This window comes from Vulpes lagopus, chromosome 6 (assembly GCF_018345385.1).
Source record: "Vulpes lagopus strain Blue_001 chromosome 6, ASM1834538v1, whole genome shotgun sequence".
NCBI classification, from domain to species: Eukaryota; Metazoa; Chordata; class Mammalia; order Carnivora; family Canidae; genus Vulpes; species Vulpes lagopus.
In genome coordinates this window covers 47273780-47286664 of record NC_054829.1, presented here as the reverse complement: position 1 = coordinate 47286664, position 12885 = coordinate 47273780, and the positions used below count along the sequence as shown (strand labels likewise).

The following is a 12885-nucleotide window of genomic DNA, read 5'->3' as shown; positions in this document are numbered from 1 at the left end:
AGGCTCCACACCCAGCACAGAACCCCAATGCTGGGCTCGATCTCATGGCCCTTAACCAAAATTAAAAGTTGGATGCTTAACTGACTGAGCCACTCAGGTGTCGAGTAGGTAAATCCCTTCTTTTCTTAAGACTGAATAATATTCCATTGTATATATATATTTATATATCACATTTTCTTTATCCATTCATCCTTAAAAAAGTATTTATTTATTTGAGAAAGAGCAAGAGAGAGCATAAGAGGGAGAGGGAGAAGCAGGCCCCCTGTTGAGCAGAGAGCCTGATGAGGGGCTCGATCCTAGGACCCTGAGATCATTACCTAAGCTGAAGGTGGACACTCAAATGAGTGATCCACTCAGGTGCCCCTCTATTCTTCCATCAATGGACACTTACATTGTTTACATACCTCAGCTATTGTCTAATAATGCTGTAATGAGCATGGGAGTGCAGAGATAGCTCTTTGAGATAGTGATTTCATTTCCTTTTGATATATACCTAGAAGTGATATTGTTGGATCGTAAGATAGTTCTATTTTTAATTTTCTGAAGCACCTCCATACTGTTTTCCATAATGGCTATACCAATGTTCATTCCTAACAACCATGCAGAAAGGTTCCCTTTTCTCCACACTCTCACCAGTACTTACCTTCTGATGTTTTGATAACAGCCACCCTACTAGGTATGAGGTGATGTCTCATTGCAGTTTTGACCTGCATTTCCCTGATGATTAGTGATATTGAGCACCTTTCATATATCTGTTCTCCATTTGTGTGTTTTCTTTGGAAAAATATCTATTCAGGTTGTCTGCACATTTTATAATCAAGTTATTTGTTTTTTGTTTGTTTTTTTAATTAAGTTGTATGAACTCCTTAGATATTTCACACATTAACCTTTATTGGGTATATAATTTGCAAATATTTTCTCCCATTCTGTAGGTTGCCTTTACATTTTATCGATTGTTTCCTTTACTGGGCAAAAGCCTTTTTGTTTGATGTAGTCTTAGTTGTTTATATTTGCTTTTGTTGCCTGTGTTTTGGTGTCATCTCCAAAAAAAATCACTGCCAAGACCAACATCAAAGAGCCCCCCCCACACCTTTTTTTCCTAAGTTATACAGTTTGGGGTTTTGTGTTTAAGTTTAATCCATTCTGAGTTGATTTTTGTGCATGGTGTAAGGTAAGGGTCCAGTTTCACTCTTTTTCATGTGCTGTTCAGTCTTCCCAATACTGTTTATTGAAGAGAGACACTTTTCCCATTGTATATTCTTGGCTCCTCTGTCATAAATTAATTAACCATATATGTATGCATGGGCTTATTTCTAAACTCTATTCTGTTCCACTGATCTATATAACCATTTTATGCTAATACTATATTGTTTTGATTACTATAGCTTTATAATATAATTTGAAATCAGGAAGATATACTTTTTTATAGTCATCAGATTGGCAAAATTAAAAAGATAATATCAAGGATTAAAAGCAATTGAACTTGTTATCCATTGGTGATGGGCATATAGATTGTTACAATTGCTTTGGAAAGCAACTTGGTATTATCCAGTAAAGTTGAAGATGTTCATACCTTATAACCCGACAAGTTCAATTCTAGGAATATTTTGTAGATTGAGGACTAGTTAATTACAGTTTTGAGCCAAATGTGGCCCACTACCTGTTTTTGTACCCCTCAAGAGCTAAGAATTATGGTTGTTGTTGTTTTTTTAAGCGGTTAAAAAAAAATCAGAAGAATGTTTTGTGGCACATATAAATTATATGAAGTTCAAATTTCAGTGTCCATAAATAAAGTTTTATTGGAACATTGCCAAGTTTGTGTATTGTCTTTAGCTATTTTCATGTGACAAAGGCAGAACTGAATAGTTCTGACAGATACTTTGTTGTCCGCAAACCCTAAAATATTTACTAATAACCTTGCTGTTATAGTAACAACTAGGAAGAACCTAGGTGACCTTCAACAGTACAAAGGATAAATATATTCTGAAATGTTCATACAATAAAATGTGACAGCAATTGAAAAAACAGATTTACACCCCTTCGCAAGCAAGTTAATTTCAGGCATATGTTGAGTGAACAAAAGCAAATCTTAGAAGAATATCTACAACATGATTCCATCTTAAAAAGTTCAAAAACGATCTATGTGGTAAAACTATGGAGAAGAGCTGGGGAATAAGAGCCTAGTGATTACTGCTGGGGGGCGAGGGGGATGGGGGCAAAAGGCTGAGAAGAAGCAATGGCAAAGGGGTTATCCTCTTTTTTTGAAGGAGCATGGTGAGTACAGAGGTGCTTGTTTTGTCCTTATTCTTTTTGCTTTAAAATAGTTTGTCCTTCCTTATTATGAAATACAAATCAATTAAAAAAATTGCAACAGCTCTGAAGGGAAAGTTGAGGCTTGCTCATGCCTTTCTGTTTGTCTAATATCGATGGCGTTAGACAAGAAGAAATGCTCTTAGATCTGGGTTGGGGAGTTTGGGATAGGAGTTGGGTAGCCTGAGTTCCTCTGAATGATAGAGAAGAATTTAGCATTCCTTGGGGACAGTCTTGGAGGGATAGAATAGTAGAGAAGAGTCAGCAAAAGGTTCTGAGACTGGGGACTAAGGAGAGAAGACCAATGAATGCAAAGGTGACCAAGACTCTCTTCTTGACCAAACAAACTCAAGTCGTGCTCTCCTGAGCACTCCTCTCAGCTGGGCCGCAATCACAAATGATTTTATCCCCCACGCCTTCCATGTACACACACTTAGAGACATGAACATTAGCACAGTTTCTAACAGCTCAAGGCCCAACCTCTAGAACAACCCCAGGACCCCTTACAGTTGCCTTCCTGAGAAAGCTTAATGCTGCCAGGAGAATTTGGTTTGTTCCAGTCCCAACTCTAGTAGGGAGATAGATCCCGAGCCCCCTCTTACAGCAGTTACTTCAGAAAGTTTGCAATTATAAATACTTTCTCTGCCTTTGAGATGTAAATCTACCACCCCAAGCCGTTTCTCTGAAGATGGGAGAGCTGTCTTTTTGAAATGCAAACATTCAGGGAGATATGCTCTCAATCCCAGTTCCTGAGTGGGAAGATAAAGGCTCAACTTTGGTAGATGCCTTGCTTTAACTTGCACCACCAGCTCTGGTCATAAAGATAGAAGTTTGTTTCTTCTCTGGTTAGGCTCCAATTAACAAGCCCAGATGGCTTAGTCACAAGGATCACCCCCGCCCTTAGCACTCCTCGGTGCCTTCTCTTAGCACATCCCTGCCTTTCAAAAGTCTCCAGCTTTCTGTTTCCATGAAGTTGATTTCAGGTCATACTGGACCCTCTTCCTTATTGCAGTTCACTACCAAAAAAAGAAAGAAACAAACAAACAAACTGCCCTCACCTCTTCAACTAGTGTCTGACTTTATCTTTTTGACAAAAGCTGCAACAATGGGGTGGCTAAAGGAGTCTGAGGAACAAGGGTATACAATGTTCTATTTGAAATTATTTTCTATGATATAAACCCCTTCTCTGTCATCTTTTTACTTTTATCTTTTATTGCAGTAAAACTTAGTAGAAATGCAAATTACTTTTAAGAGTGGGTTTTAAAAGAAAATATGGTACGCCTCTGAGTTTCATGCCTGGAGTGATGCATCAGAGAAGGGATCTAGCATGCTCCATAGGTAGAAGATCCATAAATCTGTGAGTGGAATTTTGCCAGTAGCAGTAGGAGTTTTAAAGCCAGGGTGACTATGAGATTATAATCCTAAAAACTCACAGAAATCTTGGAGAGGGCTTTGGAATTCCACTGCAGGTGGAAAGGGGGCTCCTGGGACAAAGACCCAGAGTGCACATGTAGATTACATATATTAATAACTACTACTAGTGCTACCACCATTTACTGAGCACCTACTTTACACCAGACCTATGCTGGGTGCTATCCATCTTTCTGTCTTGAGCCCCACAATCCAAAGTAAATGTTTTAATAATTAAGTTACATTATTTCCTCCCCAGTTAAGACCATTTGGCCTTAAACTGTAGACTCCCTGGCATAATGAACAAGACTGTGTGATTGCTGTCCCAACTTTATCCTGGTTGCTCTCTATAAGCATTCTAGTCATACTGAACTATCTATATGACTTATAAGTAGACTCAAGTGTCTCTCTTTGTGCATCCCCTTCCTCAGTAGAGCACATCTTTCCTTCTGATTTTTCTGCTGTATTTTGTCCACATTTCTACTATACCACTTCTTATCCCACACTGCATGTATTTATATATATATCTTCGCCTCTAACTGGATTTTGAAGCTTCTGTGGTAGAACTGTCTTATTTGTCTTAAAATTCACTTTGTTATTTAGCCAACAAATATTTATTTGCCATCTATTTGGTACTAGGTTCTGGGAAGTCAATACTACCTGATTCCTTCAGAATTTCCAGTCTAACAGAGCCTGAGAAGAGACTGTCTGCATTAACCAGGTACTTAATGTGTACTGAGTACATGAATGAGTGAACTTATTCTGAGTGATTGGCAGCCACAATCTTCAAAGACTCCGGACAAGCACATTTACAGACACTGGTAGAATTATTATTTTCCTTCCTGATCATAGTTTTACTTCATAGCATCATATAATAACAAGAGTTCGCCAGCTTTGTCTGTAGAGGGGCCAGATGGCAAATATTCTAGCACTGTGGGCTATCTGGTCTTTGTTGCAACTGCTCAAGTCGGATTACTCAACCCGATGGTTATGTATAAGCAGCCTTAGTCAACACTTAAACGAATTAGGGTGGCTGTGTGCCAATAAAACTTCATGTTACTGACGATGAACTTTGGATTCTTTTCATTTTCATGAGTCACAAAACAGCATTCTTCTCTTGATTTTTTTCAACCATTTAAAAATGTAACACGGGGCAGCCCTGGTGGCTCAGCAGTTTTAACTGCGCCGCCTTCAGCCCGGAGTGTGATCCTGGAGACCGGGGATCCGGGCTCACGTCAGGCTCCCTGTATGAGGCCTGCTTCTCTCTCTGCCTCTATCTCTATGTCTCTGGTGAATAAGTATATAAAATCTTTTAAATAAATAAATAAATAAATAAATAAATAAATAAATAAATGAATAAATAAATAAATAAAAACAAAGAGGCAAACAAGAATCACCAGGGTGCGAGGCTCTGGGATACCTGCCTCTCTAAAAAAAAAAAAAATAAGAAAATAAAAATAAAAATGTTAACACCGTTCTTAGCTTGCGGGCCGTGCAAAAACTGGCGGCCGACTGACTTTGGCCTCCTGGCCATTTGTTGGAAGACGTCTTTGAAAATTCCTATATATATATATATATATATATATATATATATATATAATTTCTATTAAATACACACCAACATTCTTGTGGATAACCATCTTTGCTGGAGGTTGAATGGAAAAGGAAACCCACACAAAGCATTAATTAAAATATGTTGATTACGTCACAGCAGCATCCACACTGTGGACCACAAGTCTATTTGTCCAGCGAATAAGACAAAGCGGATAAAGAGGTGGGTTGTACTACTGCTCAAACCACGCGATCCCGTGGAAAGAAATCAGCAGGTGGCAGGGGCCGCACGCCGAGGCACCTCCTCCCTCCCGGCTCCGGCCGAGCATCCCCAACCGGCAACGCCACCCTGGGCCGGGCTTCCCGGGCGGGCTGCAGGACGGCGCAGACGCACTCGTTCCGCCTTCCCACCAATCTCGACCCTCGACGCGTTCCGTTCGTGCGTGGAGGAGCCCGGCGGGAGGAGAGGCCGCTCCGTGGGCAGGGGCTGCGGCGCGCCCAGCGGCTGGACCCGGCGACGGCGCGGATGGCGGACTCGCAGCCGTTCTGCGTGGCGGAGGAGCGCAGCGGCCACTGCGCCGTGGTGGACGGAAACTTCCTCTACGTGTGGGGGGGCTACGTGGTAAGGGGAAGAGGCGGGACGGGGCGCACTCGCGCCGGGAGCCCGCCCGGCCTCTCGGCCCGAGCGGACGCCGAGCGCCCGCCCACACCCGGCCCGAGGCGGGGGCCGGTCCGCGGCCCGGGCGAGGCGCGCCCGGCGCCCCCCGCCCCCCGCCCCCCGCCGTCGGCCGCTGTCCCAGCCGCGCCAGGGCTTGACGCCGCCCCGCCGTTGCTTCCACTCTGAAAGCCTTCAAACCCGCCTTCCGGGGCCCTTGCCACTCTCCGGCTCCCCTCGACCCCCGCCGCTGTCCAGTAAGCCCCGGTCCGACCAACACCGAGCCCGTCTCTGCGCGGTTCATTATCTCTAAATGCTTGCGCAGAACTTAAAGGCACAACGAGGACGCCGCGCTGTAGTTCGTAAATAGTTCTTTATTGCTACAGCGCGATTCGGAGTATTGAAATCACGGAAGAATTTGAATTTCTAAGAGATGTTTAGTGGCATTCCTTTATCAGTGGGTAACCTCGAAGTTTCTTCGAGTCTCAAAGTAGACTCCTATTAGCAGTATACTAAAAATCGCTTAAATGCTTATTACAGCGGAGGTTTGAATGTGTGTATTTTTGTTTCCATAATCCTGGGATTATAGAACCAAGGATTCTAAAGCCGGGAAACAACAGTTCAGGAATATATGCCAACCAACTCCAGTTTACAGGGGTTTTTTGTTTTTGTTTTTGTTTTAAAAAGCAAGCCATCTGGAAGTTCTATTGGAAATAGAACCTACTTTTTTTTTTTTTTTTTACTGTTTCGATACTATTATGTGACAGATGTAACATGACTGAATCACTCACTGAAATAAAGTACATACAATCTATGTTAAATGATTCTCAGATCCAAGTCGGTTTTTGTTGTTGTTTTGTGTGTTTATTTTTAATTTGGTGCAGTATCAGGACGGGAAAATTAGAACTAACCTTTGAGTGCCTACTATACCTGGCATGTGCTAGGAACTTTCATATCCCTAATCTTACGTAATCTTTACCATACCTGGTAAGGTAAGTAATATCTCATTAAAAATAAGGATGATGAGTCAATGAGAATGAATAATGGCCTTTTGACCTAAAGGGCAGGAGATTCCGACCTGAGTATTGGATTTCCAAAGGCTCTTTTCTATGACTAACAAAAATTAGACGACTGTGCTTTCTTAATGTGTAATATTTACACCTTTTGTTCTTTATGGAAAAGGAGACTAGATATAATGATGGTTTTATGCAGAAGAAACATTTTGATTGTTTTTGAGCTCTGCCACTTGAAGATGTAGAAGTGTCAAACTCCCTTTGCTATACTGATTCTTAATACTGTAAAAGTTAAGTGAAAAAAATCTCATTTAAAATAGTAATCTGCAATATCTCGGATCTGATGACAGTGTACATTTATTTTGGGCCTACAAATGAAATGTCTGAATATTTTATCTCATTGTAATCTTGAAAATCATGTAAGTGATAAGATTCCAGGTGTTCAGGTGGCAGTCAGTGAATAGAATTACTTAATTTTCTACTGTTCATTGATCCAGAGAGTAGACTGTTACAAGAACCACTCTGAAAAGTGCCACACAGCTTTGGATATAGTTGGTTAATAGGCATACCTTGGATATTGCAGGTTTGGCTCTAGACCACCAGGATAAAGCTGGTCAAATGATTTTTTGTTTTCCCAGGGCATGTAAAAATTATGTTTACATTATAGTGTAGTCTATTAAGTGTGCAATGTCATTATGTTTTAAAAATGTACAAACCCTAAATTAAAAATACTTTATTGCTAAAAAATGCTAACCATCATCTGAGCTTTCAGCAGGTCATAATCTTTTTGCTGGTGGAGGGTCTTGCTTTGATGTTAATGGCTGCTGACTCATCAGGGTGGTGGTTGCTGAAGGCTAAATGGCTGTGGCAATTTCTTAAAGTAAGACAGTGTTGAAGTTGTGTCATCGATTGACTCTTGCTTTCATTAATGATTTTTCTGTAGCATGTGATGCTGTTTGATAGCATTTTACCCACAATAGAACTTCTTTCAAAACTGGAGTCAATACTCAAACCCTCCTGCTGCCTTATTAAGAATAGAAAATGTCATATTCTAAATCATTTGTTATCATTTCCACCATCTTCACAGTCTCTTCGATAGGAATAGAGTCCATCTCAAGAAACCACTTTCTTTGTTCATGTGTAAGAATCAATTTATCCACTGAAGTTTTTTCCCTGAGATTGCAGCAGTTCAGTCTCCTCTTTAGGCTCTACTTCTAGTTCTCTTGCTATTTCTACCACATCTGCAGTTCCTTCCTCCACTGAAGTCTTGAATCATCCATTTGTAAAATTGCAATATCTGTGAAGCACAGTAAAGTGAAGTGCAATAAAACAAGGTATGCCTGTACTTTTTAAACTCCAGGGATTATCAGCAGCTAAAATATGTCTAAAGCATGAGTGGAAGGAAAGAGAGTGGGAGGCAAAAAAAGAAGACACATCATATGAGAAAAAGAATCCTTTAAACAATTGTTTTATTCAGATCCTTCTGAACAGAAGATAGCTGAAAGGCTTTGGAATCTGGAGGTAATCCAGTAGTCTGTAGTTAAGAATAATGATCAAATAATTCCAGATTGTATGTTCTAATCACAGTTTCCTTCCTTATTAACAAAAACCAATGTGTATTAAAATTCACAACCATCCATCCATTCTAGAGCTTGAATGGCCCACAGATAACTCTCTAAATTACTCATTACTCTATTGTCAGACATACTCTGTAGGTTGTTGCTCTTAAAACAAATCTACCTGTCTCGAGGTAAAAGTGGAAGTGCTGGAAAAAGTAAGAATGTTCTTTTACTTATGGTTCTTCCATATCCTTTCAGTATTTCTGAACTTCATGAAAACTTTAGCACTGCTACCAGGAACGTTGAAGGGTTCTGAGTAGTTTTCCCAAATTTTGAAGGAAAAGCACAGGGGGTTAACATGTTTGTAGGTGGAATGCTTTCCTCATAGTGCTTAATAATTTGAACAGCTTTATTGCCCTGAGCTTTTCCTTATAGAAAATATCTGCATAAATGTGGTTACTTACATATTTCTGTTTTGGATATGGACCTAAAGGGAAAAAGGATCAATTTAGAATGTGTTTGAAAAGAATCAAAATGAGAGGCTTACAGTGCCAGGTATTAAAACATATCACAATACTGTAATAGTTAAATTGGTGTTCCTGATGCAAGATGAGATAGGATAACGTATTGGAATGGAAAAGAAATTTCAAACAGCCAAGCGTACCAGACTGTTTTATATTTAAAATGTAGCATTTTAATTCTGGAAAAACAATTATCCAATAAATGGCCTGGAGATAACTAGAGGAAAATGATAGTGGAGCCTTAGGATTGAAGAGTTAAATGTGGGAAAATTAAGCTGTATCATAACAGAAGAAAATATGTGACTTTAAAATCTTAAGTTGAGAAAAAAACGAATTGGGTAGAACTGAAAGAAAAGATTAGTAGATAAAACTTCTAAAAAATGCTTTTAGACACCATAAAGTGAGAAGGCAAATGACAAACTGGGGAAAATATTTACTATATATGGCAAAAATAAAGATTAATATCTACACAAATAAAAGTTAATATCTGCATTGAAAACTGAGCAATGGATATGTACAAGCAACTTACAAAAGAAGAAATATAAATCAAAAACTCCCAACTGAAAATCAGATTTTCCTTCTTCAATCTGCAAATATTAAAAAGAATCTTTGAGAAGAGCATGGGGAAATGAATTGGTCTGGTAATGGAATTTAAATCTGTGTAACTTTTTTTTTAAAGATTTTATTTATTTATGCATGAGAGACACAAAGAGAGAGGCAGAGACATAGAGGGAGAAGCAGGCTCCATGCAGGGAGCCTGATGTGAGACTCCATCCTGGGACTGCAGGATCATGCCCTGAGTCAAAGACAGACACTCAACCACTGAGCCACCCAGGCATCCCTTATGTAACCTTTTTAAGGAGAAGTTTAGTGATGTGTATCAGAAGCCTTAAGTGTGTATTCTCTTTCACCTAATAGTTCTGCTGTACATATTTTTAGATGGTCATATGGGTCATTCATGTTATATTCATTTATTCTTTTTAGATGCCCAAAATTTGAACTTCCTTTCTCTAATGTAGTATGGCCCACCAAACAAGTCTTGTATTTATTGTAGTTGTCTAACTTCTACTTGCCTCCAAAGAATGTAAATTCTGTGAAGATAAAGAATTTGTCCCCTATCATATTCCTAGTATCTAGAATTGTGAATAGCTTATAGGAGGTGACCTATAAAAAGGACCTAAGTTCTGCATATTCATTTTTCCAGCTTCCCTTGCAGCTATAGGCTGTGGGCAAGTGGCTTTGATTTGTTTAGAGGAATCTGTGCTAGATTTGGACTCAGAGTAAAGATGTCAAAATGAGGATCTGAAGAGGATTCTTATCCAGCAATAGAATCTGTAGGAAGACCAAGGTCCCTGGCAGTACTACAGGCTGCAGTGTATGGCTCCCTAGTGACAGCGGTTAGCTCACCAGACCTGTTCTGTGGCATGATTTCAGAACTTGCTCTTCCTTACAAAGATCAGAGGCTGATTCTCCAGCTTCCTTGATGATTTTGTGACTTAATACTCATTTCTGTAAATTTTATTTTCTTAATTTTATAATTTAAAATGTATGTACAAAAAGAATATTATAAACTAAGTATCATTTAAAAGTAAACATGTTTAACTTCCAGATTAATGAATTGATTAGAACCATACCTTAGAAGCTTTCTATTTGTTTTTCCCTGATTACAATGCACCTCTCATCCCTACTTGATTTCCACTATCTTGGGTACCACTCTCTTGATTTCCAGTTAATCTTTTCTTTATAGTTTTGCCACGCACACATCTATTTCTAAACAGTGTGTTATTTGGTTTTGGAATCATAGCATATGTTTTCTTTTGTGACTTATTTTTTAAGTAAAAGTATGTATTTTAGACTCACACATTGCTTGTTTTCAGCTGGTGTGCCCTTGCATGGCCATACCTGTTTTTACTTGATGTCCATTATGATTAGTCAGCTTCTGTACTGCCTGGTTATTAAATATTTTGAAAATCATCCCTGGATTTATTCATTTGATGTATGTCCTGTATAATATTCTGTTGTGTGAATTTACTGCTATTGTTGAATATTTGAATATTTCTGGGGGTGTTTGGTATTGTTAAGCCATGCTACACTGAGCATTCTTATAACATGTCTCCTTCTAACAAGCACAAAGGCTTGCACGCTCTCTAGAGCACATACCAAGGAATGGACTGCTGGGTCACTTGGTATACATATCTCCAAATTTACTTGGAAATGTCACTGTTACCAAAATATATGTATCAATCTACACTCCCATCAGCCTCCTCCTTGCTCTACATCCTTGACAACATTTGGTACCATCTGGCCTTAAATACTTTGCTAATCTAGTAAGTGTGACATGATATTTCATTGTGGTTTTGTTTGCTTTTCCGTGGTTATTAATAAAGTTAAGTGACTTTTCATATGAACTATTATGAACTATTTGTGTTTCCTCTTCTGTAAAAATGCTGGTTCATGTCTTTTGTTCATTTGTCTATTGGATTGATTTTTTTCTAACTGATTTATAGGAATTCTTTAAAGCATATACTTGTATGAGTTGAATATGTCTTCTCAGTTTGTAGCTTGTCTTTGTGCTTGCTTGATGATTGTCTTTTGTGCAATACAAGTTCTTCATTTTAATATAATTTCAATATTTTTCTTAATGCTTTGTGCTTTCTGCATCTTTAAACTTTCCCAATATGGAGACCATAAAATTTTCTATATTCTAAACAATTTTCAGTTTTGCCTTTCATGTTTAAAACTTTCTTTAATCTGAATTTTTTGTTTAATTGGTTTAAGATAGGGATCTAGTTTCATTATTTCTCTATATGGATAACCAGTTGTCCTTGTGTCATATATTAAATACTCCTTTCCCTGCTAACATGCAAACAGTCCATCACACATCAAGTTTTCATTTATGTGTAATCTGTTTCTAGGTCATTTATTATGTCCAACTGGTCTGTTTATTCTTTTGACAAAACCACATTATGTAAATTACAAAAGCTTTATTATAAGTTTAAATGTTTAAATGTTAAATTAGAAGTTTAAATACTCTATCTGGTTCTTCAGGAATATTTTGGGATTTTTTTGGAGCCTTTTGTGGGTTTTCTAATTTTATTTTTATTTTGTAGTAAAATATGTAAAACTTATTATTTGTCATTTTAACTATAGTTTAGCATACAATTCAGTGGCATTAATTACATTCACAGTGTTGTACAATATTACCACTATCTAGTTCATTTCTCTGACAGAAACTCTATACCCATTATGCAATATCTCATATTCCTTTCCTCAGTCCCTGGTAAATTCTAATCTTACTATCTTTGTGAATTTGGCTTTTTTCTAGATATTCCAATTAATTGGAATAATATAATGTTTGTCTTTTTGAGTCTGGTTTATTTTACTTACCACAATGTTTTCAAGGTTCATCTGTGTTATAGTGTATATCAGAACCTCATTCCTTTTTATGGCTGAATAAGATTACATTGCATTATATACTGCATTTTGCTTATCCATTCATCTGTTGATGGAATACTTGGGTTGTTGCTATCTTTTGTGTATTGTGAATAACACTGCTATGAAATTGGCATACAAATATTTGAGCCCCTATTTTCAATTCTTTTGAGTACCTAGGATTTGAAATGCTGGGTCATATGGTTATTCTACATTTAACTCTTAGAGGAACTGTGTAATTGTTTTCCACAGTGCTTCCTCATTTGTATAAACTTTAAAGTGAGATTATCAAATAAAGTACTCTGTTGGGAATTTATGTTACTGTATTCAATCATTAGATCATTTGAGGGTAACAGACATGTTATAAAATTGAGTCTTCTCCAATTATATAGTATATCTCTCTATTCAGAATTTTTTGTCTTGATAAAGTTTTA

At 38.1% G+C, this 12885-nt stretch overlaps 1 protein-coding gene across 1 annotated transcript in view; it reads left to right on the top strand.

Moving 5' to 3' along the window:
* The first annotated feature begins 5638 nt into the window (after positions 1-5638).
* KLHDC1 (kelch domain containing 1) overlaps positions 5639-12885 on the top strand; it is a 42864-nt gene continuing 35617 nt past the window's right edge. The window contains exon 1 of the mRNA XM_041759951.1: positions 5639-5893. Coding sequence (XP_041615885.1) covers positions 5798-5893 — 96 coding nt within the window. The 5' untranslated portion in view covers positions 5639-5797. The remainder of the gene's footprint in view (positions 5894-12885) is intronic.